At 36.9% G+C, this 26,896-nt stretch overlaps 4 protein-coding genes across 4 annotated transcripts in view; 2 read left to right on the top strand and 2 right to left on the bottom strand.

The window, feature by feature from the left end:
* The window catches only part of LOC310735980 (uncharacterized protein), a 139,632-nt gene that overhangs the window by 39,753 nt on the left and 72,983 nt on the right, over positions 1 to 26,896 (bottom strand). The window lies entirely within an intron of this gene.
* Positions 1,806 to 8,871, top strand: orc2 (origin recognition complex, subunit 2). The gene is made up of 17 exons (XM_083559214.1): positions 1,806 to 2,026; positions 2,178 to 2,283; positions 3,016 to 3,174; positions 3,655 to 3,741; positions 4,161 to 4,253; positions 4,353 to 4,384; positions 4,476 to 4,533; positions 4,767 to 4,957; positions 5,183 to 5,281; positions 5,390 to 5,499; positions 5,646 to 5,778; positions 6,427 to 6,523; positions 6,665 to 6,811; positions 6,929 to 7,100; positions 7,939 to 8,000; positions 8,157 to 8,275; positions 8,481 to 8,871. The coding sequence occupies exons 2-17, from the start codon at positions 2,187 to 2,189 to the stop codon at positions 8,562 to 8,564; spliced, it is 1,740 nt and encodes a 579-aa protein (XP_083415340.1). The 5' UTR covers positions 1,806 to 2,026; positions 2,178 to 2,186; the 3' UTR covers positions 8,565 to 8,871.
* On the bottom strand, positions 8,435 to 12,768 carry cfap410 (cilia and flagella associated protein 410). The gene is made up of 7 exons (XM_083559427.1): positions 12,579 to 12,768; positions 12,304 to 12,322; positions 12,165 to 12,211; positions 11,840 to 12,069; positions 11,397 to 11,544; positions 10,437 to 10,524; positions 8,435 to 10,250 (listed from the first exon to the last, which is right to left on the bottom strand). Exons 1-7 carry the CDS (start codon positions 12,653 to 12,655, stop codon positions 10,113 to 10,115), a joined length of 747 nt encoding a protein of 248 aa, XP_083415553.1. The 5' UTR covers positions 12,656 to 12,768; the 3' UTR covers positions 8,435 to 10,112.
* Positions 13,597 to 26,747, top strand: pfklb (phosphofructokinase, liver b). The gene is made up of 22 exons (XM_083559154.1): positions 13,597 to 13,960; positions 15,842 to 15,915; positions 16,021 to 16,098; positions 16,553 to 16,742; positions 18,345 to 18,510; positions 18,635 to 18,679; positions 18,908 to 19,016; positions 19,165 to 19,260; positions 19,341 to 19,433; positions 20,869 to 20,994; positions 21,500 to 21,564; positions 21,642 to 21,705; positions 22,569 to 22,715; positions 22,794 to 22,864; positions 22,949 to 23,036; positions 23,154 to 23,306; positions 23,583 to 23,747; positions 23,921 to 23,982; positions 24,293 to 24,404; positions 24,595 to 24,694; positions 25,640 to 25,745; positions 25,858 to 26,747. Exons 1-22 carry the CDS (start codon positions 13,879 to 13,881, stop codon positions 26,003 to 26,005), a joined length of 2,340 nt encoding a protein of 779 aa, XP_083415280.1. The 5' UTR covers positions 13,597 to 13,878; the 3' UTR covers positions 26,006 to 26,747.

The raw sequence follows: 26,896 nt of genomic DNA on the forward strand, positions 1-26,896 counted from the left end.
GGGGTCCCGCTGATGTTTATAGGTTGGTATGACTTCTCCCGCTTTGTGCTGAAGTCCACGATCAACTCCTTAGTCTTGCTGACGTTCAGGAGAAGGTTGTTCTCCTGGCACCATCTCTCCAGGTTTTTAACCTCCTGTAGGTAGGCCGTCTCGTCGTTGTTGGAGATCAGACCCACCACAACAGAGTCGTCAGCAAACTTGATGATGGTGGTGGAGTTGGATGTGGCCACACAGTCATGTGTGTACATTGAGTAAAGCAGGGGGCTCAGAACACAACCCTGGGGGGCGCCAGTGCTGAGGGTGAGGGTGGATGAGGTGTGTTTTCCCACCCGTACGGCTTGTGGTCTGTCTAGTGGTTAGTGGTTAGCGATAATGACATTTTATGAGTGACTACTGTACAGCTCTGAGTAGAGAATCGTAGCTATATTTATTACCTAAAAGTCATTGAGGAGCTCAGCTGTATTAACAATTTATGAATATATGCAGTCATATAGTTAAGGTCAAGTTTTCCTAGCAATAAAAAAATGTTTCTTATAGTTTTAAATGAAATTTATGAATGAATTTCTTTCCAAACACATGCTGTATCCACCCTAGCCCTAGATATCTGATTTGTATACTGATGCCACCTTACAGCTTGAAGGACCTGGTTTCATTCTGTGATCAGGATACTGTTCATGTGGAATTTCGGTGCATGTTCTTCCTGTGTCTCAGTGGGTTTCCTCCCGCCTGTTGGATGAATTATTAGTCTAATTATGCCTCTGGGTGGAACGTGTGGACTCTGATTGGAAAATCGTGAGTTCAGATCCCAGCACTGAAAAGATGCCATCACTGGGCCCTTGAGCAAAGTCCTTAACCCCCAAATGCTGTGTAAATCAGCAGGTTGCTCTGGATGAAAGTATCCGCTAAATTACATAAATGATCCTGCAATAGGCTCTGTGTCCACTGTGGCCATAGTAAAGTTGAAGATAATGGCCAGCTTATTTTAATAATTAGAAATTAATTACAAATGATTGCTTTTCTAGCAAAGTTATTGGCTCATCAGTAAAGTTAAATACAGCCAAATATATGGAATATATTCATATTTAATGTCTTTAAAACGTCTCTACAAAGTGAAATTGTTAAAACAATTGTGCCAACGTGGTATTTAAAAACAACAGCAAGTCATATGGTAGTTTTAACCTTTTACCCTTTTTTCATTATTAGGTGTTTCTGACATGCATGAAATATATTTTTGTGGTACACAGCCCAGTCAGTATAATCGAAGAGGTGCTAATTGTGTTATAAGAATCAGCACACTTGAAGCAGCAGTAAGCACAACCTATCTTGTTCTTTAGGGGTGATTTGTAAAGAGTAATACATTGGCCCAAAGAACAAATAGCCAAGGTTTGAAGTGGTGGCAAGGTGTAGAGGGTCATGAAGCGGCCATACGTGAATTACATGCTACTTTTTTTTAGAAAAACAGTGATGAACGGGCTACGCCACAATTATCGAAAAGAACCTGAGAATTCTAGGATAATGATGGATAAAGGAATGTTTGGAAAGTTTAACAAAAAAAGGTGGGCGTTACACATATAGCTGAAGAGGGTATATCAAGACTGTGTGTTGATTGTGTTTTTGGGTACTTCCATGGAACTGTCTGGCACCACAACACTGGATCCTGAACCCGATGTTATTGAATTTGTTACTATTGATAATAATTAGCCTCTGTAGCTAATAAAAAGGAGAAAATGTGGACTTGGTAAACAAATAGACAACAATCTGAGATCCCTCTGATCTTTTACTCATTTACTTCCTTCAAACAGCGGCTACTGAGCTGACGTCGCTTCCGGTCACGTGGCCTAAACCTTCTTCGGTTGGCGCGGAAAGTTTCATGCTTGCTGATGAACTGTCACTGTTCTTTAAAAACGTGCAGCCCTTTAACACGGAGTTGTTTCTTCATTGAAAATTAGTTGTAAAGATTACTTGACAGTCGAAAGCTAGTGCCTCGAATCCGCTGAATGAATTTGCCATTTTTCTTCCTCTCCGGGTGAGCTCGCGCACTTCCTAGCTCATTACTGTAGAAACATAGCTTTCTGGCTAACGGGGGCTGCTGTTACCCGTGTTTTACCAGCAATGTAGAAATAAAAATCCACAATATCGTTTTTCGAGCATCACGAAACGCTTTATTCCACTTTCAGGTGACCACCATGAGCCCACAGAAGCGCCCGGTGGAACCAGAAGCTTTAGAGCTGCGGTTTGTGGGAGATAATGATGTTCTGGATCACATTGTGGAAAAACATCAAGGTATGGAGAGGGACCAACCAAAAAAGCGTCCAATTTTACTTTTTGATTTTGTACACATACAAAAAATATTTTGTATTTCATGTATTTACGTAACATTTATTTAACAATGTCAGTTATATTGAATGTAGTGTAATAGCTCTGTCACAGAGGCAGGACATAACAGATGACATAAGAGTACCGTGAGTACCAAATAAAGCAGGAACAGTTTTATATATCCTTTCCTTTATTCAGTCATTCATTGCGCTGTAGTCGTTGCTGGTCAGGGTTGAGGTAGATTCAGACCCTAACCAAGGAACATCTTGTATCATAACATCAAGGAAGGAATACACCCTTGATGGGACACCATTGCCAATTATCGCAGGCCGCCACACACATTCACAGCTAGGTGAAATTTTGCATTACCTTCTGTCGTGTATTTCTTTAGGAAATACATGAACACGGTGAAAACATACTAGACATAAAAAAAAAAAAGGATTGTAACCTCATGGTCCAACATGCTGGAAGATTGTACCACTTCCAAATCTCCAAATAGTAAAATAAATGTCTCTTATCATAGGGTGATGTAATCAAAGGCTGTCTTTCAGAAATAACACCAAATAAACACAACACAGCAGTTGTTACTCCAGAAAAACAAACAACACTCTGTTCTTTGGGCTTCTACATAGTATATATGCTTTGGCAATGGAGTCTTGAATAGAAGCATTACCTTTATAATCATGAATCTACTTTCAGGTTCAAAAGCCACACAAAATTCAGTCCAAACTCTGGTAAGCCTGAAGAGTCGTAGGAAGCGATCAGGAGGCCTTCATGAAGAAGAAGAAGAAGAAGAGGATGGAAATGGTGTTTTGAATGAGCAAATCTATGTAGAGGCACTAGTCACTGGCACACAAGGTAAGACATTAAAACTAAACAAAGTGCATTAATTATGTAGTACCAGCTTTTATTAAACATCCACTCAACATGAAGGGACCGGACTGACACACGCACACCAACAGTAAAGTTTTTTTCTGCAGAAAAATAACTGTTTTTGCACTTTGTTTCTGCTGCTAGAATTTCATGTTTACCAGACTAGTCACTGTGTTTAGTCTCCTTCTATTGTGTTGTCCCTCTTTCTTTGCACTAAATGTTGCACATGTGCACTTTATGTTGTTAGTTTTAAGTTTTGTGTAGTTCAGTGTTCTTTTCTGTTAATTCATGTTGTCTAATGTAGCAACTTGGTCCAGGGGGAACGTTATTTAATTTCACTGTGTGCTGCACTGTATGTGGTTGAAATGACAATAAAAGCCTATTTGACTTGATCGGACACTGTTGGCCTGTAGTTTGTGTTGCTTAATTTTGAGTGTTCTTGTGTATGTTTTGTATGTTGTGCAGATGGAGAAGAGGATGTATCGGCCACTGCAGGAGCCTCAGTGTTCACTTTCCAGACTATTAAACGCTCCAATAAAATGGCACAAGTGGGTACGTGAGTGGAAGGAAATTGTTAGTTGGTCTCAGAATCTTTACATAAATCAATGAGATATGGATGGATATGGTCATCATTAGTAAATGGGAATTTGAGTTCTTGTGAAATGAAGATGTCCAGTGAACAGCAGTGACTAGGGGCAAGGGAGAAAATGGCAGTGGCATTGCCACATTTTCTTCCCTTTGTTTTTATTTTTATTTATTTTTTTCCCCCACTTCCTTTTGTTTTTATAAAATATATTATTTAATTTTTTGGTGTTAGATCATTTAAAACTTAGTTTTTTATTTTTGGTTGGCAGTTTGTTAGCATACATGTATATCCTGACATACCATGTATCATATCCATTAAATTACATGAGTGTACTTGACATTCTCTCTCTCTCGCTCTCTCTTTATTTATTTTTTTAAAACGTCAGCATCAGAGTGGGCCCGCACTCCTGGAAAAAGTGTCACATTTAGCACTTCTGATAGTCCACAGGAACCACCCAGCCCTGCCCGTGCATCCAAGAGTGAGAGACCAATTTATTTTAAGTTTTCTTTTTCAAATTGTAATACTTTTATCTTTAATATGCAGATTTCTAATGATGTTATATACTTCTCACTTCCAGGGTTCGTGACTGAAAACAAAACTCCTCAAAAAGTAATTGCAACAACACTCTCTTTCAGCTAACATTTAAAAAATATTTTTTTTATATTGTGTAGTTACTTAGTTTAAATTATTGTCTTTTCAGGGGAAGAAAGTACAGTTTGTTTCCACGACCCCACACAGATTGAGAAAGCGAATATCAGGTTTGGTTATAGCATTAAAATAGGATTAGTCGAATATAGAAAAAAGCTGGAGTGCCATCCATACAAATTTTGATACATTTTCCACATTACTTTTACATCAGACTGCTTTCTGTTTTATCTGTTGCATTAATAATGATTAAACAGTAATTAAACCCCAGTTGTTTTAAAATAATTTTCTGGGATTGCATTATCATATTTATGATAACAGCTGGATGTTTTCTTTTTTTTTTCAGCTCCTAATCTGAATTCAGACAGTGACAGTGATTTCTCCCCATCAAACTCTGAGGAGGAGGAGGATGAGCATGAAGATGAGAAGGAGAAAGGAGAAAAGTCTGAAGCACAGCCAAAAACCCCCAGCAAAACATCTACAGCAGCTTCTGCACTTTATAAGACGCCTGCCAAGAAGAGCAAGAAAGCACTTGAGGTAGGATTCTGTTGATGATGTTTGCTCAATAAGGAGACCCGTTAGTGTGGTCAAAATGTATTATCTAATGCATCTCAAATTATTGGTCAAAATGCTAAACATGTTGAACACAGACCTGTAATTGTGTTCAACATGTTTAGCATGTTGAACACAATTACAGGTCTGTGTTCAACATGTTTAGCATGTTGAACACAATTACAGGTCTGTAATTGTGTTTTATTCCAGCCCAGCTTGGTGGAGGAATACTTTGAAGCTCACAGCAGTTCGAAGGTCCTCACATCGGACAGAACGCTCCAAAAGCTCCAGACCCCAAAACTGGAACGGGTCAGTTTTGTTCAACTATCTATAATTAATTTAGGTGCTAATGGCTGTATTATTTATGGTACATGTACAGTATGTGTAATTGATAGACATATCCTGTGTATTTTGTAGGAAACTCTGCTGCAGTTGCTTGGTGGAAAGCCATCCTGTTATGGAGATGAAATCACTCAGTTGAATAAAAAACATGAAGATAATTTCAATAAATGGATGCTGCAGTTACAGTTGAGTTAAAAATCCAGATGTGTATGTTAGCATGCATTTTAGATTTTGCTTTAGAATTGTTTTTTTTTGTTTTTTTTATTCCCCACAACATTCTAATGTGCAAATAACTTAACATTTACATGTATTATTATATACATGTAACCAGGATGGGTTTCAACATATTGCTGTATGGCCTGGGCTCAAAGAAGCTTTTATTAGAGATGTTTCGCACTAAAATGCTGTCTGATTCCATGCACCTGGTAATTAACGGATTTTTCCCAAGCATCACCCTCAAATCAGTAAGTAATAGCTTTTTAAAAACATATCTTGCGTATCGAAAAAAATATATTAATCTAGCTGGTCTTAAGCTTGTTTAGACAATGGCTCATGTACAATTATTAGAGTTCACATTGTGATTTCATTTTCAGCTTACAGTATACTGAAGTATATTTATCATTGTAAATACAGAACATCTATATCCAACTATTTATTTAAATATAGAACTAAAACGTGGACAATTTATTTAGCTCCTTATACAATTATATTTATCTAAAATTAAATGTATTGTTTATTATTAGCTAGCTTGGGCAGTTATTACAAAACACACAGTTTTGAACTTATTTGAGGAAAACCAAGGGTGTGTATGTGTTTAGTTTTGTGGGAAAATGCCATCTTGATGTAATTGCATTTCAAGGTGATTTGCATTTTGACACAAATTCAACACAATTGTCATTTGTAAATGAAAACTTGTATGAAAAGAATGTTAATAAATTTTTACTTTTGCTTATTAAAGATACATGTGATGTGCACTTTTGTTTATTGCTCTAAATCTGTGAACCCTTAAGGGTTGGGGAATTTTTTAGATTTCTCCATATAAGTACAGATAGAAACTTTGTTTATAACTGATTAAGTAGTAATGAAAAACTGTTGTCATTCCACTTTCACAGATCTTAAATGCCATCACCAGTGAGATGCTGGAGCATGACGGAAGTTTTCGTACTCCAATGGACCAAATCGACTTCATTGTGAAAACCCTTAAAAAAGGTTATCTTTAGATTTATTTTTTACATGAAAACTCAAATCCACCTTGTTTCTAACTTTTACATGATGCCATTAATTTTTTGTCCATCCATGGTAAAAAGCATCATCATGCTGACTGATCTGTGAACATTGTGTTCTTACAAGACCTGGACAACCACATCTACCTGATCATCCACAACATTGATGGCCCCATGCTACGTGGGGAGAAGAGCCAGCAGGCCCTGGGGCAGCTGGCCTCCATTCCCAACATGCACCTGCTCGCTTCCATTGATCACATCAATGCCCCTCTTGGTCTGTTTTAACACTAACACTATACAATAACTGTACTTTTGATATTGACTTTAATATTTTAAGTATTTTTTACTAGATTAGTGGTGGATTTAAAACTTTCAACCTTTGCTTGTTCAGTGTGGGACCACTCGAAGATGTGCATGTTCAACTGGCTTTGGTATGAGACCACTACCTTCCTGCCGTACACAGAAGAGACATCATACGAGAACTCTCTTCTAGTACAGCAGACTGGAGCACTGGCTCTTAGCTCGCTCACACACGTCCTGCGCAGTCTCACACTAAATGCCAGGTACAGCACCGGACACACACACAGTTATATCCAATACAAGTAAACACGCAACCTTGTAGTGAATACTATACATCAGTGGTCCCCAACCCCCAGGCTGCGGACCGGCACCGGTCCGTGGGTCAATTGGTACGGGGCCGCACAGAAAGAATACATAACTTGCATTATTTCCGTTTTATTTATTATCTGATCCTGACCGATGTTTTATTTTGCTAAATTACCGGATTCTCTCCGCCACATCTGTCTATGACTCACTCTTGATGCATGTCATGATGCTTGCCTCGGTCACGTGTGTTACCTCCATCCGCAAAGGGGCTGCTCCGGCCCGTAACAATACATTACCGCTAAATTTAAACCCCCAAGCCAGCAAAATGAACAAAAAAACAACACAGTGGATTCATGTTTATTATTATATTTAGAAAATATCAGTTTTTATGCCGGTCGTATCATTTTATTTTGTTGTATTTATCCACCACACCTTAAAGACTGGTCCGTGAAAATATTGGCTGACATTAAACCGGTCCCTGGCACAAAAAAAGGTTGGGGACCAGTGCAATACAGTATACAGTTATAGTTTGTGATTTTTTTTCCAGATTGTTTCTTAATGAGACCATGACAGCTACTGCTAATGTCAGCTGGGGTGGCCTGTCTTTTTAGCCATTGTTTACCAATTACATAACTGTGACATTTAAAGTTTAGGTAGAGCAATCCACCAAAGTAGCTGTAAATCTGTATTTATAGTTTGTTCTGTTTTGCATGTAATACCAGAACTAAACAAGTTGTGAGACTAGAAATTTACAAAAGGCAATAATTTATATTTATTGATTTATACATATTACAGAGGGATCTTCAGACTATTAGCAGAATTCCAACTGGAGAACAAGGACAATCAGTCATATACAGGTAAAACTGTACATTTTATCCAAATTTACAGTCCATGTTCTGATTTTTGCTTAAAATATTGAAGCAGTTTCTCAAATGATCTCTAAAAGCATGTTTTCATATTTGCTCTGCTAGCTTGACTTTTTAATTCACATTTCTGGCTTGATTTGTGTTCAGGTTTGTCTTTTCAAGATTTTTACCAGCGTTGTCGTGAGGCTTTCCTGGTAAACAGTGACATCACACTGAGGACTCAGCTGACAGAATTCAGGGATCATAAGCTGATCCGCACAAAGAAGGTGAATAAGTGCATCTACATTGCATTTGTCCTGAATTTACTGCCTGGATGTGCATATTTGCAGGAAGGGGCATTCAAACTAAATGTATAATTTTTAGTTACCACTTAAACAGTAGGTTTAACTTTTTTCAGAAGAATCAATACAAGATAGAATTGTAGGTTTCTTTTCTTTAAAGTAATGTATCATATTTTTTTTTCTTTTGTAGGGAGCTGATGGAATAGAGTACCTTCTGATTCCTGTGGATGCAGGAACTCTTACAGACTTCCTAGAGAAAGAGGATGTTGAGTAATCAGGGCAGAAAAAAGATTCCAAGTACTGATTTGATAATTGGCCACCAGTCTTTAGACACATTAGAGCATTTGTACTGATTACTGTGGATAGGAAACAAAATGCTGGCAGGTCCCTATGCTGCGCATGTGCAGTTTGTTATGGATACAGTGCAGAATGTAATTCCATTCTTCATGCACTGTAGGCATCCAACGGAAGCATGTCAACACTCAAGTAATAAATAGTAACTATGTACACTTTTATGTAAACAGTATGTATTATGTATAGATATCTAATAAATATGATGCATTGCAATTTATTGACAAAAATATGTTCAGTAAATATACATTTAATTCCAGAGTTATTCCTGCACTATCATAATACACATTCAAGAAACTTTCTAATAATCAGATGCTAAAGAAATTCTTGTTTAAAAAAAGATGAACAAAAATGCTAAATTGACACCAGGAACAGCAAAGCAGCCATGATTTCTTTTTGTTACACTAATCATGCCTGCAAAAAGTAGTGTTTACAGAACATTTCTTTGTGAAACTATTTTAAACCCATCATGGTTCAAGTTTGAGGACACCTGGTCATCACAAGTCTCTGTAGGATACAGCATTGCAGTTTCTCTTCACTGGAACTGAAGGGCCAATGTGGTCTAGCATGACGGTGCCATTGTGCACAAATCCATGCGCCAAGGTTTGCGTGAATGTTGGATGCCCTGCACATCTCAACCACACTGAAATTGCAATGCCAGTTGCACCCCAGATACTCCTTTTTGGACATTACTCAGGGCTGAATGGGCAAGTTTTGTCAGCCACACTCCAAAATCTAATGAAAAGCCTTCTGAGAGACAGGGGAATTTATATAACAGCAATGGGTCAATTAGATCTGGAATAGGGTGTTCAACAAGAGCATCAGGGTGTGATGCCCAAGGTGTTCATAAACTTTTAGCCATGTAGTGTAGCTATACATATACATGGGGGACAAATTAAAGGAGTAACTGGTTGCTCTGCCATGCTGTGCAGGCATTTCATTATTTATATTGCTCTGGTTTGCTTTCACTTGACCTCTTTTAACTGATCACTTTTTATTTTATGTTGAAACATTTCTCTATTAAAGGGAGTGGACTTTTTCAGGATAATTCCACCACCATTAACAGGTAATAAAGGCTCACCGGACAGTTTATTTGGAACAAAAAAAATTTTTGATAACATGCTATAGCTGTCACTCATAATATCTCAAACCATTTGAACACCTATGGAAGACCTTTTAATGAATTTAGTGAGACTCCACCTCATTCATTGTAACACTGGTTGACAGAATCTCTATTTATTCTGCCACGCTGAGGCTGTTTGTTTATGATTGATTATTATCCTTATTAAAGCACTTAGTGTTTTTTGGGTTTTTTTTTTTTGTCATTTAACCATCACCTGTATTTGTTGCTAAGCAGGGAGATTATTTTTGGTCTGGCAACAATGTCTAAACATGAACCTGATTTCTTGTTTAGCAAAAAGCTACTTTTATGTTGCTGGTCATTCTGCATGCAGTAGTGATTAGCTTTTATTCAGTGTTGAGCAATTGGCATTTTCTCCTTCTGTCTACTGCGAGCTCTGAGTTTGTTCTCTGTGGCACACTGAACGGTTTTTAGCTCCTCAGCATCCAGGTCCTTCAGCAGGAGCAGCACAGCTTCCAGAGTGTGACTCTTAAACACACACACACACACACACACACACACACACACACACTTGAAACTACACAGAAATAATTAATACATGTTGATTGTGCATCAATTCTAACACTATACAAGAAAACTGCATACCTGATGATAAATAATACCCCAAGTGAGATTTATAATAGTCAAATTAGATAATGTTCTTTGTATACTGACCCTTTTCTTCAGGGAGGAACCAGCTTCTCGTGAAGATGAAAATTTCTCTTTAGGCAATGGTTTTATCCCAGAGTAAGCATGGATTTTACTGAGAACAATAAAAAAAAAACAGACTCAGGATTTTTCACTAATAATATACTGGCAGCAAATTAACTTGTGCCTGGTCTAAAGGATTGCCATTAAACATGACTTAGAGCCCATGACCTATTAATTATAATAAAATACTCTCACAAAACACACATTCATGCAATTTTGCAATAATACAAAAATAACGCATTGTTCATGACCGAGGTCAGTGGAGAATGTCCAAACTGCTTCAAGCTGAGAGAAATTGTAAACAGAAAATAATGCCAGAATGCACAACAAATTAAACCTTAAAACTGGACAACAGAAGAAAATGCCAGGTTCCACTTCTGTCAGCCAAAAACAATTGTCAATTGTTAACACTTGTCCCTACGCATTATTAGTCTAAAGTTACTGGTGGGTGTTGTATTATTAAATTAACTGTATTAATTAGCGGTTGTATAAAACAATCTGTTGACACTGTATTTATGCTTTTATTTTGGAGTTTATACAAAAGTTAATGCTGACATGTGTAAGAGCACTGAAATAACTATGCCTTAAAATATTTTCAAAAGATCACCTATTTATTTGAAGGCCCCAGCAAAACCTTTAAAAGTGCCAAGTTGAGATATATATATATAAATTGTATTGTAACTTTTCCAGAGCAGCAATGAATAAGACAGAGATCTAAGTCCCTTTATGCTTTATGTGTTGGCAACAAACTCAAGAGTTGCAATATTCATGTAAAAACAACAAAACAGGTATGGGTTTCCCTGACCAGGATGGTATTATATCTAGTAGCTATTCTTTCTCTTTTCCCCCCCACTATTTTACATAATCTTGACTTTGTCTTTTTCATTTCCTGAAAAAAAAAAGTATATAGCGGTATAAACTTACTTCCTCTCATCCACACTGTAATTGAGAGAGTCGTACTCAGAGTCTGCCTCAGTGAGACCATTCGATGAACTGGCTGTGGCAGGACCTGCAGGTGTGATCACTTCTTCACCTTCTTCCAAAGCAAGTGCAAGTTCTTCTTCTGTCACAACTAAACAAAAAAGAGGTTCCACTGAAGGAAAGGGTCATGTCAAACAAAACCTTATCACTGTAAGTTCAGTAAGGGGGGGGGGTATTCTTATTTCTCATTAACCATTTGAAAATTGCGAATATCTCATTCATGGCATATGGCGATGGTTACAGAGGAGATTACATTTTAGCTTAATCATGATGTTTTAGATGTCTATGCAGAATATGCTCTATTTTATCCAAAAATAAGCACAAAAGATACGCAAGTGAAATATATGCATCTGTTAAAGCTTCTATTGTGCTTCATTCTTACCCACCCTGGCTGTCTAGTTTTTGCAGACCAGGAAGGGCCCTCAACACAGACAAACGGTATTTCACTGGGTCTGTGCCACAGCATGGGTTCTCTGCCAGCCACAGAACTTTGAGAGAGGTGAGGTGTTTAAGATGGCTCAGCTCCGAGAGACTCTGGATGTCATTCTGTCTCAGGTACAGCTCGGTCAGATTGTGACAGTTGGCAATGTGCTCCAGAGAGGATATATTATTGGCACTGAAAACGAGATGTCTGTTAAAAATCTACTCATTTGAAATAATAATGATAGAAGAGATAGAGAGATGAGCATGCAGGGCTACAGCAAATCCTACCTTAATGTTAAAACTTCAACATTGGAAATTTCACAGAATATTGAGATCTGAGGATGAATATCAACATAAAATAATTTTATTAAGCAGATAAAGAAAAACGAGTTACCTTGAAAACAACAACAACAAAAAAAACACTTACATCTGTCAGGTTGCAGCCCCTAAAACACAAATAATATGTTGAGGAACAAAATGTAATTATAGACTTAAGGTATAAAAATGTACCAGAAAAAGGTGTAAAGCAATAATTTCTCTTTATTCAGCCTGAAAGATATTTACGAAATAAAACACAATTTTGGCCCTATCTTCAGACTGGGTGCTGATGCTGAACTTGCTCTGTAAGCTAGCTAGCCTGTGTTAGCTACCCAGCTAGTGAAATAAATACAGTACACACTGACTAAATCAAGCACAACATACCAGCAATTCAACTTTTTAACGCTTTCAAGGTCCGACGCTTTGGCCCGAGAGAGAACAAGTTTCCGAGTTAATTTCATTTTGAAGTTGCACCGTTTTCGGCTCAAATGTCAATGTATAACTCCTAAATACAAATAAGCTTCCTTGGTAGCCATCACATCACTTAGCGTTACAGTCAAACAAGCGACATTGCGCATGCGCTTGTAATTTTGACGACTACGATAACCAAATACAACCAGTAGAGGGCGACATTCCCTTGCATTTGCATACTGTAGCTCTAAATAATCTACGATATAAACTCACTGAATTAAATTAATTTGACATTTTACATACAGTCTCTGATTATATGGCACTCAAATAGTGCAGCATGATATTTCTGTTTACTGAAAACGCTCTTTATTCATAGCCATCCCGTCACTCTCACGTCACTTTACTTCCAAACAAACAACACTGCGCGCAGTCTATAGCTTCTTTAAAACAAGCGCTAGAGGGCGCCATTTCACATGCGCTTTTGTGTGCCATGGCGTAAACGTGTCATTTAGTACAACGCATTTCTAGCAATTTAGTCCTGTGCATTTAAACGAATGCCAATTTTTTTTTACTACAAGAAAATGTTAATTTCCCTTAAAAGGATAATGCATGAGCAGTCCCAGAAAGCCTAGAATGTGTTGCTGTTGATAAGAGGCTCAGATGATGCACCCCACTCAAAATCTCACCACCAATTCATCTGAAGTGATGAATCCTTATTATAACTTCCACTTGTTTTTAGATGATTGTTTTAAATAATGTGAACTGTAGTCAGTACGAATAAGGTTGCTTTAATACACGTTATTCGGATAATGATAATGAAATGTCTGCAGGATTTATCATTAAATCTATGTGGGCTCATGTGTGGACCTCGACTGACCCAGATCTGGTGATTAACTCCTCCTACTCTAAATAATACTGCTTTGCATTTAGTAAACAACTATTTATGATTTATGTGCATTGGATGAAATAAAACGCAGTGCTTTCTGAAAACAATTGTACACGTCAGTTTTGATGCAGTACACAGTGGACTGAAAAAGAAAAGAAAATCTCCGGCCCTTAAACAAACGTGCAGTGCAAATAAAGAGGCGGAGCGCGCGAGACCCAGCGGCAGCGTCTCGCGCATGCTAAAAAGGTCACTACACGACCAGCTTAGTGATTTAGACCTATTCCTTTAGTCAGATTGAAAATCACAGGGGGCACAAATACAGCTGCATAATTCGAATATCGCAGATCAACGAGTTGTCGGAGGGTTGTGTGAAGAAATCTGGGCATCATGTTGGTGGATTTTGAGAAGCTGAGGATGGCAGGAGCTGGAAAAGCCATTGCTGTTCTTACAAGCGGTGGAGATGCACAAGGTAAAAACGAATGCATGCATAAACCATGTAACATGTTACAACCTCTTAATGACCACTCCGGAGGGGAATGGATTTGTGCGATTCATGTTAATCATCTGCTTTTTGTCTGGTAAAAAATGGCATGCATTTCCGCCCACATAGGCGAAGGAATTTTTCGTGGCGAAATGGCTATGAACTTTAATCAGACGGATTTCAGAGCAGATCCTCGTCCACTTGGAAGTGTTTAGACAATGCATCTTTGTTGCGTTTATTTATTTGTTTTTGTTTGCATATTTATTTATGTTTATTTAACAACTATTGCCAAGACGTTGTGCTTTGCATAGCTCTGTCTAAACCTAACCTAGATCATTTTATCCCAAATTCCCTGCATCCAATAAATATTGTTCAGGCGCGAGCGAGGAAGTGTTACGTAACGCGACATGTCACTTACAGCAGTAGTGCACGTGCAGTGGGCGTGTCTCACACGTATCAGGCGTCCTGTTTTTGAATATATTCCTCTCCTATATCTCTCTCTCTCTCTCTCTCTCTCTCTCTCTCTCTCTCTCTCTCTCTCTCTCTCTCTCTCTCTCTCAACTGATCCTTAATCATATCTGGATAAGTAACGTGTGGTGGTTTGTATGATCTAATTAGGATGCAAGGGGATGAAATACCAAAACACATGCCAACATACAGGATTTTAGGCTATTTGAATGTACGTATGTTAATGTGGTGATTTTGGTGATATATTGTGGAGTTCTGATAGGAAGGTCGTGGGTTCAAATCCCAGCATCACCAAGCACCACTGCTGGGTCCTTCAGCAAGGCCTTTAACTCTCAATTGCTCAGCTGTATAACTGAGATAAATACAAGTCACTCTGGATAAGAGCACCTGCCAAATGATGTACATGCAAATGTGTGTATATGTAGAGATGGATGGATGGATGGATGCATGCATGCAAATAAATATAATGCACATTTATAAAACATGGCCTGACATGTTATGAGAAAATAATCAATGATGGTGATGTGGTGCAGTCCAACATGAGACAGTGTCACTGTTCCCACCCTCAGGTTGATTATTTTTTATTCCACAGTAATTTTGCGATTTTAATGAACATGTAATTCTTTTTATTTTTTTTTTAGTTTGATTTAACATTATGAAATCCTGAGATGCACAAAAATATCTCATAAATATCTAATTTATCTCATAAAATCATATGACGATAAAAGCAAACTATTGAGGTTTTTTTTGTTTACAATTTATGACAAAACACTGCATTCATTCATTGATTTATTGATCTCCACCAACTGCTTTGTCCTGGCCACGATCATAATGAATTCCGAGCCTGTCCTAGGGACACTGTGTGCAGTGTGGATTGGGTACCAGCTGCATTCATGCCTTAAGGCAATTTAGCATAGCTATTCATTTACTGGTATGTTTTTGGAAGGGGTGAAGAAGTTGGAGAATCCTGAGGGAAAGTAACAACATGGACATTGGGGGGAAAACGCTCTTCCCCATATTAATGTCTATAACACATGCATTTTTTTCCCTAAATAGAAATGTATAAAACTCATCAAAAAACAAACTTTTAATAAATCAAGGCATACGAGCTTTTAATATCTGCAGACACTTTGGTGTCTAATGCAGGACTCTTCAGATAACAGGTTCAGAAACATTTTATTGGCCAAAAAGGCAACCTTCACACGTCAGCTCCACATGAATGAAAAGAATAAAATATAAAACTCAAAATAAGTGTTTCTTAGCATGAACAGCAGGATCTACAGTCATAATGTAATCAGAAAAATTGAAAACTCTCTCTAGTTTTTTGAATGTTTACTAATGAACACAATAACTTGTGCAGTGAATGTTTGATGGTATGACATTTGTGTGCTCATTCTGTAGGAATGAATGCAGCTGTTCGTGCTGTAACTCGAATGGGCATTTATGTTGGTGCCAAAGTTTACCTGATCTATGAGGTATAATGTTTAATAAAAACAATATTTCATTTAAATAATATCACACCATGTATTTCACTTAATGAATTGTTGTTTAGTAAAAATATTGCATGTATTTTCTTCAAGGGCTATCAAGGACTTGTAGATGGAAGTGAGAACATCAAACCAGCCAACTGGCAAAGTGTGAGCAACATCATCCAACTGGTAGGTCTGGACTTTCCTAAATCATTGTAAAGGCAGATGTTGGGCCCATCTACAAAAGTTTTTTCTGTTTGTTTTGTATTGCAGTAGAACATTAGTACATTGTGTCTCTCTGCCCAAATGCTGCTGAAGGTCATTGCTCATGCCACTGAGAGGATGGGATTGAGATTATTTGAGGCAGTGCTGAGTGAAGGGATTACATTTGTGAGATTAGGACAGTGATATTAGCATGGTCCACTTCCTTTTTCTCTTGCACAGAACATGACATTAAGAACATGCTCTCAGTCATACCACCTCTAAAGATTTGCATATATTCATTACATTGCAAATAGCAATAAATTATTAAAAGATATGAAATAAAACTGGTTGGGACTATAACTTGTTTCACTGTTTGGAGAAGACAGTTTGTGACCAGGAAACCTGTTCCCATAATATTTATTTATGTTGTCTCTATTAGGGTGGCACCATTATTGGCAGTGCACGCTGTAAGGATTTCACTACAAGAGAGGGTCGTCTAGCTGCTGCCTTTCACCTGGTGCAGCGTGGCATCACTAATCTGTGTGTATGTGGTGGAGATGGCAGCCTCACCGGGGCGAACATCTTCCGAAATGAGTGGAGTGACCTGCTGGCACAGCTAGTAGAGGAAGGTAATTTTGATTAAATGTTCAACTGCAGTATTTCTCATAGCACATAATGAGATTAGGTTTGAATTTTAAGCATTGCTAAAAGCTCAGTGGCATGTATTTTATTTGGTATTTCATGGCTAGGATGGGAAATGGCTAGGATCAGCCAAACAACTTTTAAGGAGATGTTCTGGTAGTTAAGTTATTTAGCTCTTCAACCTGGGTGCTTCTGTGGTCTTTTCTGACATATGTGACAGTTTATTAGGATAGAAATCAGCTTTTGGTAACAACAGCTGGACATCCATTTGTATATACAGTAATCCCCCGCTTTATCGTGAAATTGCATTTGCCACATAACTAAATTGTTTAGCTGATTTTCCCGGTCTCTTGCGGATAGAGCAATAGACCAAAAAACATATAGGGAATTGTTTTTATAGAGTTTTATGTTGAAATAATGAAATGTATTAATACAACTATCATTATTGATTATAAAATGAAGTAAAATGTTAATACAAGTACAGAAAGTAAAGAATGCGGTGACATGTATCTTTAACTCCGCCTCTTTTTTAACATCATAGGACACTTGTACAGTACACTTACTCACTATAAATGTGATACAGTGTACTGTATTTCTACCAATGTACAATTTTTGCTATATTCTTGCAAAGGTTTTCTGTGTGTGTTCAAAATGGGTGGGAGGATCATTTACGGCTTAAACAATAAAAATATAAAGCATTTTTGGGGTCCTTGGTCATGGAATTCGTTAACAAGGTAATGTTGTTGAAATATTAATTGGCAGCCATTTTATTTGCTTGTGAGCCATTACAAAGCCATTAAGGTGTGAAGGCATCATGTTTATTGCTTGTCTAAAAGACCTAATGCCTGAGACTCTCCTTAACGTGATTTCGCTTGTTTTAGAAATTGAACAAAGTTGGACTTAAATCTAATAATCATTGTAACCAACAGATTGACCAAAACTGATATTATGCATTTGATCCAAACAGGATTACGGTCGTAGCAAAGTCAAATGTTTGAAATAGGTTTTTCTTAATAGCTTCTTTCCAACATAAAGTATATTTTAAGAGTATTTTAAAGGTATTTCCAGAATATTAAATAACTTCAGTGTTTCTTTTAGTAAGAACTGCATCTGATCTGGGAAAGTCATTGCGAGGCAGAAAAAAGCATGCTGTGACTCCCTGTAATTGATTGCTTCTTACAGATGTCCTTTCCTTCTATTGTGTAGTTTCCGCTCCACTTACTTAAATAAAATCAGTGGCCATCTTGTATTCCTTATAACACAGGCTTTACTAAACTTCATGGTCTTTTCATCAGGCAGCCAAAAGTATTCAGTACCTTTTTATGTAGATAAACGGAGATAACAAAGATATTTCTGATCTGAACTTTAAACTTAAACACATTTGTGTCTTTTCATAAAATGGTAACATAATGTTAAAAGTTGTCTCATCCAATTATGTCAGTCAGATTATCATGGTCCGAAGTCTTTTATTGACAGGTATGCTGTATGATATGTAAAAGTTTATGCTGCTGTATTGTATACTTTGTTTGCTGTAGCAGAACATGGGCATGTAGCTGGTGAAGTGTAATCATCTACATTTTGTATTTAAGGGAGAATAACAGATACATTGGCTCAGCAATACACCCATCTAAACATTGTGGGTCTTGTGGGTTCGATTGATAACGACTTCTGTGGAACGGATATGACCATCGGAGCAGATTCTGCCTTGCATCGCATCATGGAGGTGATTGATGCAATCACCACTACTGCGCAGAGGTAACACGTCATACACACAAATAGTTTTGATAATAACATCACCTTAAGTCCTCACACTGTTTTGGCCGCAGTATGAAGGTATAACCATTATACCCATTGCAAAAGCTTTGTTTACTTTTTGTAGCCATCAGAGAACATTTGTGCTGGAAGTGATGGGACGGCATTGCGGGTAAGCACAAATTTTGTCACTTGTTTTTGAGCCCTGCAGTAACAGTTCTTGAAGGTCAAAGTTCAGTTTAGTACAAATAAATTGCTCACTCATTGCTATGTGCTGCAATGCAGGTACATCATACACATGTCTTTTCTGTAGCTGGTGGTCTATTTTCAATTTCAGGAGTATTGGCAGTTTAATGGAGCTACTTCTGGCAGGTTTATTTTGATGTCTTTTTGTTGGCAGGTACCTGGCCGTTGTGTCAGCTTTGGCATCTGGTGCTGACTGGGTCTTTATTCCTGAGGCTCCTCCAGAGGAAGGGTGGGAAGACCACATGTGTGCTCGTCTGGGAGAGGTAAGGCTGGAGAGCAGCAGGCTTTGTTTTGTATCTTTCAATTAATGAAAAATTTCACAAGGTATTCTACTTTTCCTTTGTGCTCAGTGTATGTAAAATAAATGTGTGCGTGTGTGTTTTTTTTTTGTTTTTTTTTTTTTCTCTGCAGAGCCGCAGTAAGGGCTCCCGTCTCAATGTTGTGATCATGGCAGAAGGAGCTATTGATAAACATGGCGAGCCCATAACCTCTAATTATGTGAAGGATGTAGGTCTGGGTCTTTTCTCCTGATAGCTGTTTTCAACATTTAATATTATTCTCAGTATATTATTACTTTTGATTTTTAGCTTGTAGTAAACAGACTGGGTTATGACACACGGGTCACTGTGCTGGGGCATGTACAGAGAGGTGGAACACCCTCCGCTTTTGACAGGGTGCTGGTGAGTTACCAAGCTTATGTGTGAAAATTGTGAAATGTTTTTTGTTACTTTTGTGTTATTTGCTTCTATATGTATATCTTTGCTTATATGTATGTCTACAGTGCAGAAATAATTATTCAATCTTTTGCTGATTTTGTAAATTTACAAAGAAATGAACAGTCTAGAATTTTTATTGTAGGTTTATTTTAAAAAAGGAGAGAAAGAAAAAATTAATATTCTGACTCCCACACACCCAAATTATTCCTGTCCCTTTAGAAAAGAACTCCTAATATCACCTCGTTATGTGTATAAAAGACACCAGTCAAATAATCAACCTCTTCCATTCAAACCTCTGTCAACGAACAGCAGGGACAAGATTGTAGACCTGAACAAGGCTGGAATGGGCTACAAGACCATCAGCAAGAAGCTTGGTGAGAAATACACCACTGTTAATGTGAAAATTCGAGAATGGAATACAAGAGAATGGAATACAAGACAGAAGTACAAGATAAGTCAATCGCCCTCGTTCTGCCGCTCCATGCAAAATCTCACGTCATAAAAATGATTCTGAGAAAAGTGAGGGATCAGCCCAGAATTACATGGGAGGAGCTTGTTAATGATCTCAAGGGAGCTGGAACCAAAGTCACCAAGAAAATTACACACCAAGGTCTCTCTGCTCAAGAATGTACATGAACAAGCGCATCTGAAGTTTGCCAGTGAAGACCTGAATCAGTCAGAGAATGCTTGGTAGAATGTGATGTGGTCAGATGAGACCAAAATTCAGCTCTTTGGCATTCACTCGACTCGCTGTGTTTGCTGAATATAACCCTAGGAACACCATCCCCACTGTCAAAAATAGAAGACTAATCATTCTGCTTTGGGGTTGTTTCTCTGCTAATGGTACAGGAAGACTTCACCACATGAACGGGGGCATGCACTGCTGAATCTTGGGTGAGAAATCTACAATCTTGTCCCTGACATCAGTTGATCACTCTTTAGTCTTTCGCATGGTGGTGGAGGGGTTTGAATGGAAGAGGTTGATCCTGTAACTGGTTTCTTTTATACACATAACGATATGATATGAGGAGTTATTTCCTTCCCTTTGTCTTTAAACAAAAGAAGATAGTCAGCATTTAAATATCAGTTAATTTATTGGATTTTATAAGCTTTTATATTTTAGTAATTTAAGTATTCTATCTTTCGCGGCGGGGGGTTGTAGTTAGACTTTTATTTTCGGGTTTCCATTATCCACATAGCCCTAGGAAAAAAAAAAAACTAAAACTCATCAAATGCAAACAAACATGAGTATGTAGAAAATTGTGTAAAATGTAATTTGCATCTAATTTGATCACATTAATTTATTAAACATATTTTTTGTAAAAAGCAGCAGTAAACCTAAAAAAAAAAAAAAGATTGATAGCATAGTATTATTCTTTCTGTATATTTGTCTCGATAGAGCAGTAAATTGGGAGTCGAGGCAGTTGTGGCCTTGCTGGAGGCAACTCCAGGCACTCCGGCTTGTGTAATTGGACTATCTGGTAACCAGGCTATGCGTCTTCCGCTTATGGAATGTGTCAATATGGTGAGTATTAGATACTTCTTAACCGCATAAAGTCTACTATAGTGGATTTGATTAGATTTTACATGAACTTGTTCAGTGTACAATATTATATTATTGGAAATTCTGAAAGATTTGTCTTTATTAAATAAGGATAATGGACACATAATAAAGGATAATGACATAGTGATCTTTTCTGTAAGGTGATATATTTTTGAAATTTGAGTCTCCAGTGTCAGCACTTGTTACTTGTTTAGAGCACTTTGTTGCTTTGTCTGCAACGTGACAAGCTTTACATATTCTTTGCAGGTTCTCTGTAACATTTTAACGAGTTGCGGAAATTAATTTCTCTCATATTTCATTGACCTTAAAAGTAACTATAAATATAAATTTTTATGAATTATATTATTCTTTAGCTAATAAATTGCCATTACGAGTTATTTATGAACAAATCCATAATCATCTTAGTGCCCAGATCTAAGCAATGAACCTAACACAGTGGCATTAACATAGAAACCACTCTGTTTAGACGAAGGAGGTGCAGAAAGCCATGAATGAGAAGAGATTTATTGAAGCCATTCAGCTACGTGGAAAGTAAGTGTTGTGAATAGACTTGTCTGTCTTTCTGCAAGTCTCTGAATGCTTCTTAAGGTCCAATTTCCTAATTTCAGGAGCTTCGAAAACAACTGGAACACCTATAAACTCTTAGCTCACCAGAAACCAGCTCAGTCAAAGGTAAGGAAAATGTCTATTATTTACACCTTTCGCCCTTTTATTGTACAAGTAAAATCGAAATCTTTATGTTTAGGTATTTTTTTGTAAAATAATTGTGAGATAGATATAAATGTAATTGATTAAGTGATTGTAATACAGTAAAACCCCGTTGTACGAGCATAATTCGTTCTTGAAAATTGCTCGTAGGTCCATTTGCTCGTACGTTCGAACTGATTTTACCATAAGAATGAATGTAAAAGTGATTTAATCTGTTCCGAGACCTCGTTCGATCGCTTATTTCTGCACTTAGAAAAGCCTATTTTAACAAACAAATACACCGCAAATTACTGTAATGTAAACATAATTGAACACTTACTCATGTGGTAGTGGTTAATTGTGAGTGTAAGACGCGCACCACGCTAGTAAACTTTATGGTTTCCATGGTAATTCTATTTACTTTCGTTTACACAGCACCATCACTGATTTTCTTGGGACATTTTTCAAGATTTCTAGTGAAATAAATATATAAAACTAAAAAAAGTAAAGTTTTTGCTGCACTGAACAACGAGAGCGACCGAGTGATACGTCATCAACTAAGTGACTGATGCGACCCTCCGCCGAAAACGGGAAACTGGCAGCGTGGGTTTGCTCATGCCTTCGAAATTTGCTTGTGAAATAGGGTAAAATTTTGCGAGCAAGGCCACTCGTATCTTCGTTTGCTCGTACTATAGGTTGCTCGTACAACGGGGTTTTACTGTAGTGGTATTGAATTCTGAAATCTGATTGGTCAACAGGATTTGATGCACTGCATGTCTCGCTATTTATTTCTTTTGTTTCCATTTTTTTCTCCTCATTCATCTCACTCTTTTGCTCTTGCTTTTCAGAGTGAACACTCCATGGCTATTTTAAATGTAGGTGCCCCTGCAGCTGGAATGAATGCAGCAGTCAGATCAGCAGTCAGAGTTGGTCTTGCTCAGGGCGTCAGAGTTTACACGGTTAATGATGGCTTTGAAGGCCTAGCCAAAGACATGGTAAGCTATTGTGACCACATAAGCCACATTTCATTCTATTTACAAGCAGGTAAAGATGATGTGGGTTGTTACCTGCAGGTGACTGAAGTACACTGGCATGATGTAGCAGGCTGGACTGGCCAGGGAGGCTCACTACTTGGGACTAAAAGGTTTGCTTTTTTACCTTAAGTGTTGCTTATATTTTTTTATATTAATTTGGTAATGGTCAGGTTTTTGACTGCTCTTAATTTTAGAACCCTCCCAAACTCCTGCATGGACGAAATTGTGGAAAATATTGGCAAATACAACATCCAGTCACTTTTAGTTATTGGTGGATTTGAGGTATAAACACTACAAAAAAAATATATATATATATGTAAATATATAGATATTGTGAATATGAATGTGTATGTGTGTTTGTATGTGTATCTATTATATCTTTGTCTCTAACCCTCACAGGCATATGAGGGAGTTCTTCAATTGGTGGAGGCACGGGGACGCTATGATGAGCTCTGCATCATCATGTGTGTAATTCCTGCCACAATAAGCAACAATGTGCCAGGGACAGACTTCAGTATTGGAGCAGACACAGCTGTCAATGCTGCTATGGAGGTGGGAACAAATATATAATATATATGTATGTTGTTATAACATCATATATAATTTTCTGATTTGGCTGTGCCTGAAAAATCAAGTGAACCAAAAAAAATGTTGTTGATTTTGCCAGTAATATAGTTTGACATCTTAACTTTCTAAGGAGTTATTTCTAATCATCTAATCATTTCAAAGGGTTTTGATAAATTTTCGTTGGAAAATTTACATTTGTTTTCTCAATAATTATATAATATATAATGTATGTAATATAATGTGTGTTACATGTTCAATCAGAGCTGTGACAAAATCAAGCAGTCTGCATCTGGAACCAAAAGACGTGTCTTTGTTGTGGAGACTATGGGTGGTTATTGTGGATATCTGGCAACCACCACAGGCATTGCTGTTGGGGCAGATGCAGCGTACATCTTTGAAGAACAGTTTAGTATCCATGACTTAAAGGTACATTCTGCCAATTTTATCAGAACCTTTTATGATATGTATATATATCGTATTTCACAATATCATATATAATATTACAGTTAATTTTGCTTCATTAGCTGAAAATTCGAGTCATTGCCTTTTAATGCTGAAAGTAATATTTTGAAAGACCTTGATTACTTTTTAATTGTCAGATGAATGTGGAGCATTTGACAGAGAAGATGAAGAATGACATTCAGCGGGGACTAGTACTGAGGTATTTACTAGTATTTTAAGACTGCACAATGCATTATAATATTTTTGAATTTAAAGTTTTTCATTATGGTAAAGCAAATTATATTCACCTTAGGAAACATTACAGGCACAGATTTGTCTTATTAATATACTAAAATTCATGACGATGTTTGATTTGTAATTTTACAGTAGGCAGTATTGGTTGCATACTAATTATGTAACCACTCAAATCTACTGCATATTGTCAAACATACTGTAGCTGATTCCATTATGTTGTATTATGCAGATGTGGATTCAATAGGCATTTTATTTTGTCCTTTTTTTCTATGTAGAAATGAGAAATGCCACAAGCACTACACAACAGAATTTATCCACAATTTGTACTCCGCTGAGGGGAAGGGTATCTTCGACTGCAGGGTTAATATATTGGGACATTTACAACAGGTAAAGAAGGAATGACAAGCATGTATGACTTATTCCAGTTTCTCCTTTCCATATAAAGACTTCTTCCAATAAATTAACTTCTACCAGACATGTGTATTTGACAAAAATGGACTTAATAGTAGTAAGACTCTAAATAGATTTTTTTTTTTTTGTAGAATTTAATCAATGTAATGTTTGCTTTTTCTTTCAGGGTGGGGTTCCAACTCCATTTGACAGGAACTTTGGCACCAAAATGGGTGTGAAAGCTGTGTTGTGGATCACTGACAAAATGAAAGAGACTTACAGACAAGGTAACACAAACAAGACAGTACGTTAATCCAGAGATGCCCAAACATTTCCTATAAAGAGCTAAAAATTATACTTGTACTTATTATACTTATGATTGAGGGCCATGGGCCAAAAATAAATGTTTCATTATTTTTGTATTATTTTAAAATAAATGTTGACATGGTTCCTCTTATTTATGATTTAATAAAATGTAAAGAAGAAAAAAAAAGAAAACATAACTCTAATTTGCTCAACTAATGCAGTTTTATTTTAAATGTTTTCTAGTTCAATGATACTCATTACAATTAAAATAATCCAATTTATAGTGCAATATGTTTCAATGCCTAATACAGCTATTCAGGCTCTAAGCAATACAGCCATATGCTTGTTAGATCAGCGAGATAATTGAAGCTGGTCCTTATTTTTCAAAGATTTTTGCAATTTGGACTGCAGCTGAATTACTGATAGTCATGATATTGTGTAGGTGATAGTCAGTGTGCTTCTCACTTCATACTTTTCAAGTTCATCAGACTGAAAGTTTGTTCACAGTGGAAGGTACTCCCAAAGTTTCTGCAGCTCAAAAATGTGTTGTATTAGAAATTAAGATTTTTCTTCTTCTCATGTATGGCATTGTGGGCCAAATTAAAAGGTCACAATGGCCAACTTTGGGCAAGTTTTTGCATCTCCGCTTTAAACTGACAGATTTAGAAAAAGTAAAAGAATTAAATTGCGATGGTTTAATTTCACATAGATTGGACTTTATCTGAAAGAAAACCCTGTATGTATTAAGTAAAATAAAATATAATATATTTTAATTTAAATGAATTGAAGAGGTTTATCTTCATATCATAGAGCTATAAGTCATAAAATCTGTACTATGAAAAAGTGGACGATGTGCAATGATAGAATAATATTTTGGAGTGTACTATGTGCATGTTAATCTTCACATATTTCCATCCTATGCCCAGGAAGAGTATTTGCCAATGCTCTAGACACGGCATGCGTTATCGGCATGAACAGAAAAACAATGTCATTTAGCCCAGTCACAGAGCTGAAAGACCATACAGACTTTGAGTGAGTAATCATATTCTCCTAGAATGGTTACTAATGTGTGTCACAATACACTCATGGGTGGTTTTTTTTTTTTTTGAGAATTTAATAGTCTTCTTGTTTTGTGTCTCTGCAGACACAGGATGCCAAAGGAGCAATGGTGGATAAACCTGCGAGTCATGCTGAAAATGCTAGCCAAGTACCAGACTCACTTCGAGGAGTATGTTACAGGGGAAATAGAGCATGTGACACGCAGGACCCTCAGCATTGAGACAGGATTCTGAAGAGCTGAAACCAGGAATCAGCATTACCAATCCTGACCATACTAAATATAGTGTACCCAAGATTATTCTCTTCTCAATAAAGTAAATAAATCCAGTGACCACTATTAAAACAGTGCTTACCTCAGTATATTAGTGTTATGTAGTAATCTGGTGTTCTGTTTTGTGAGTTCTGTAACATTTGCACTATGTAGCATTTTTGCATGGTCAGACATGGAATCAGTGCAGGTGTTTTGTTTTTCAATGCAAACTGTATGCACAGTATTCCAATGCCTAACTGTAACACTTTAATGATTTGTCATATTTGTAGCGCTTGTAATTTAAATGCTGCAAAGAAAGGTGTTTTTACATAAAGTAATTAATAAAAATTTCTAATATTCTCTAAATCTGTGAAAAGCTAGAGCTCATTTCTAAATGAATTTGTCAACTTTTTGAAGAGAAGTCTAATTATTTCTAAATAAAGTTAGTTAGCTTTTTAATTTAGAGATTAAAAGTTCATTCAGAGAAATAAGTGTTATGACGTCTACATATGCTATCCAGCTGTTTTTTTTCTGATGGAATTTTGGTCGATTATTGATGATTCAATAGTGTTTTGTAAGGTATATTTTGTGGCTGGGGTATTCATTTGATGTCTTCAAATCTACTTTGATGTGCAATCTGAGTGATCAGTTTTTGTTTTCCTTTCTCTTTCTCTACTGATATTTCACTATTCTGTAGAAATGTTAATAAATAATAAAATAATAAATATTTATTGCCTGTGCCTTGTCCTGGACACTGCTCATAAAACAAAAAAATTATCAGATCAAAATGTCACTTAGATTTTCATCTAAGTGGTTTAAAAGCTAATAATAAATATAATTAATGTACGTATTATTTGTTGAAGTGTTTTTTGTA

Source organism: Silurus aristotelis (genome assembly GCF_946808225.1).
Source record: "Silurus aristotelis genome assembly, chromosome: 13".
Taxonomy (NCBI): Eukaryota; Metazoa; Chordata; class Actinopteri; order Siluriformes; family Siluridae; genus Silurus; species Silurus aristotelis.

What these genes read in the sequence shown, in the direction of transcription:
- orc2 (XM_083559214.1), top strand. Translation starts at nt 2,187, where the DNA reads ATGAGCCCACAGAAGCGCCCGGTGGAACCAGAAGCTTTAGAGCTGCGG. An exon ending in AAATGGATGCTGCAGTTACA is followed by an intron (nt 5,500 to 5,645) that starts GTTGAGTTAAAA and finishes ACATGTAACCAG; the next exon opens with GATGGGTTTCAACATATTGC. An exon ending in TCACATCAATGCCCCTCTTG is followed by an intron (nt 6,812 to 6,928) that starts GTCTGTTTTAAC and finishes TTGCTTGTTCAG; the next exon opens with TGTGGGACCACTCGAAGATG.
- cfap410 (XM_083559427.1), bottom strand. Translation starts at nt 12,655, where the DNA reads ATGAAATTAACTCGGAAACTTGTTCTCTCTCGGGCCAAAGCGTCGGAC. An exon ending in GTTGAAGTTTTAACATTAAG is followed by an intron (nt 12,070 to 12,164) that starts GTAGGATTTGCT and finishes TCTCGTTTTCAG; the next exon opens with TGCCAATAATATATCCTCTC. An exon ending in GTTCCTCCCTGAAGAAAAGG is followed by an intron (nt 10,251 to 10,436) that starts GTCAGTATACAA and finishes TGTGTGTTTAAG; the next exon opens with AGTCACACTCTGGAAGCTGT.
- pfklb (XM_083559154.1), top strand. Translation starts at nt 13,879, where the DNA reads ATGTTGGTGGATTTTGAGAAGCTGAGGATGGCAGGAGCTGGAAAAGCC. An exon ending in GGCACAGCTAGTAGAGGAAG is followed by an intron (nt 16,743 to 18,344) that starts GTAATTTTGATT and finishes TTTGTATTTAAG; the next exon opens with GGAGAATAACAGATACATTG. An exon ending in TTAGTATCCATGACTTAAAG is followed by an intron (nt 23,748 to 23,920) that starts GTACATTCTGCC and finishes TTTAATTGTCAG; the next exon opens with ATGAATGTGGAGCATTTGAC.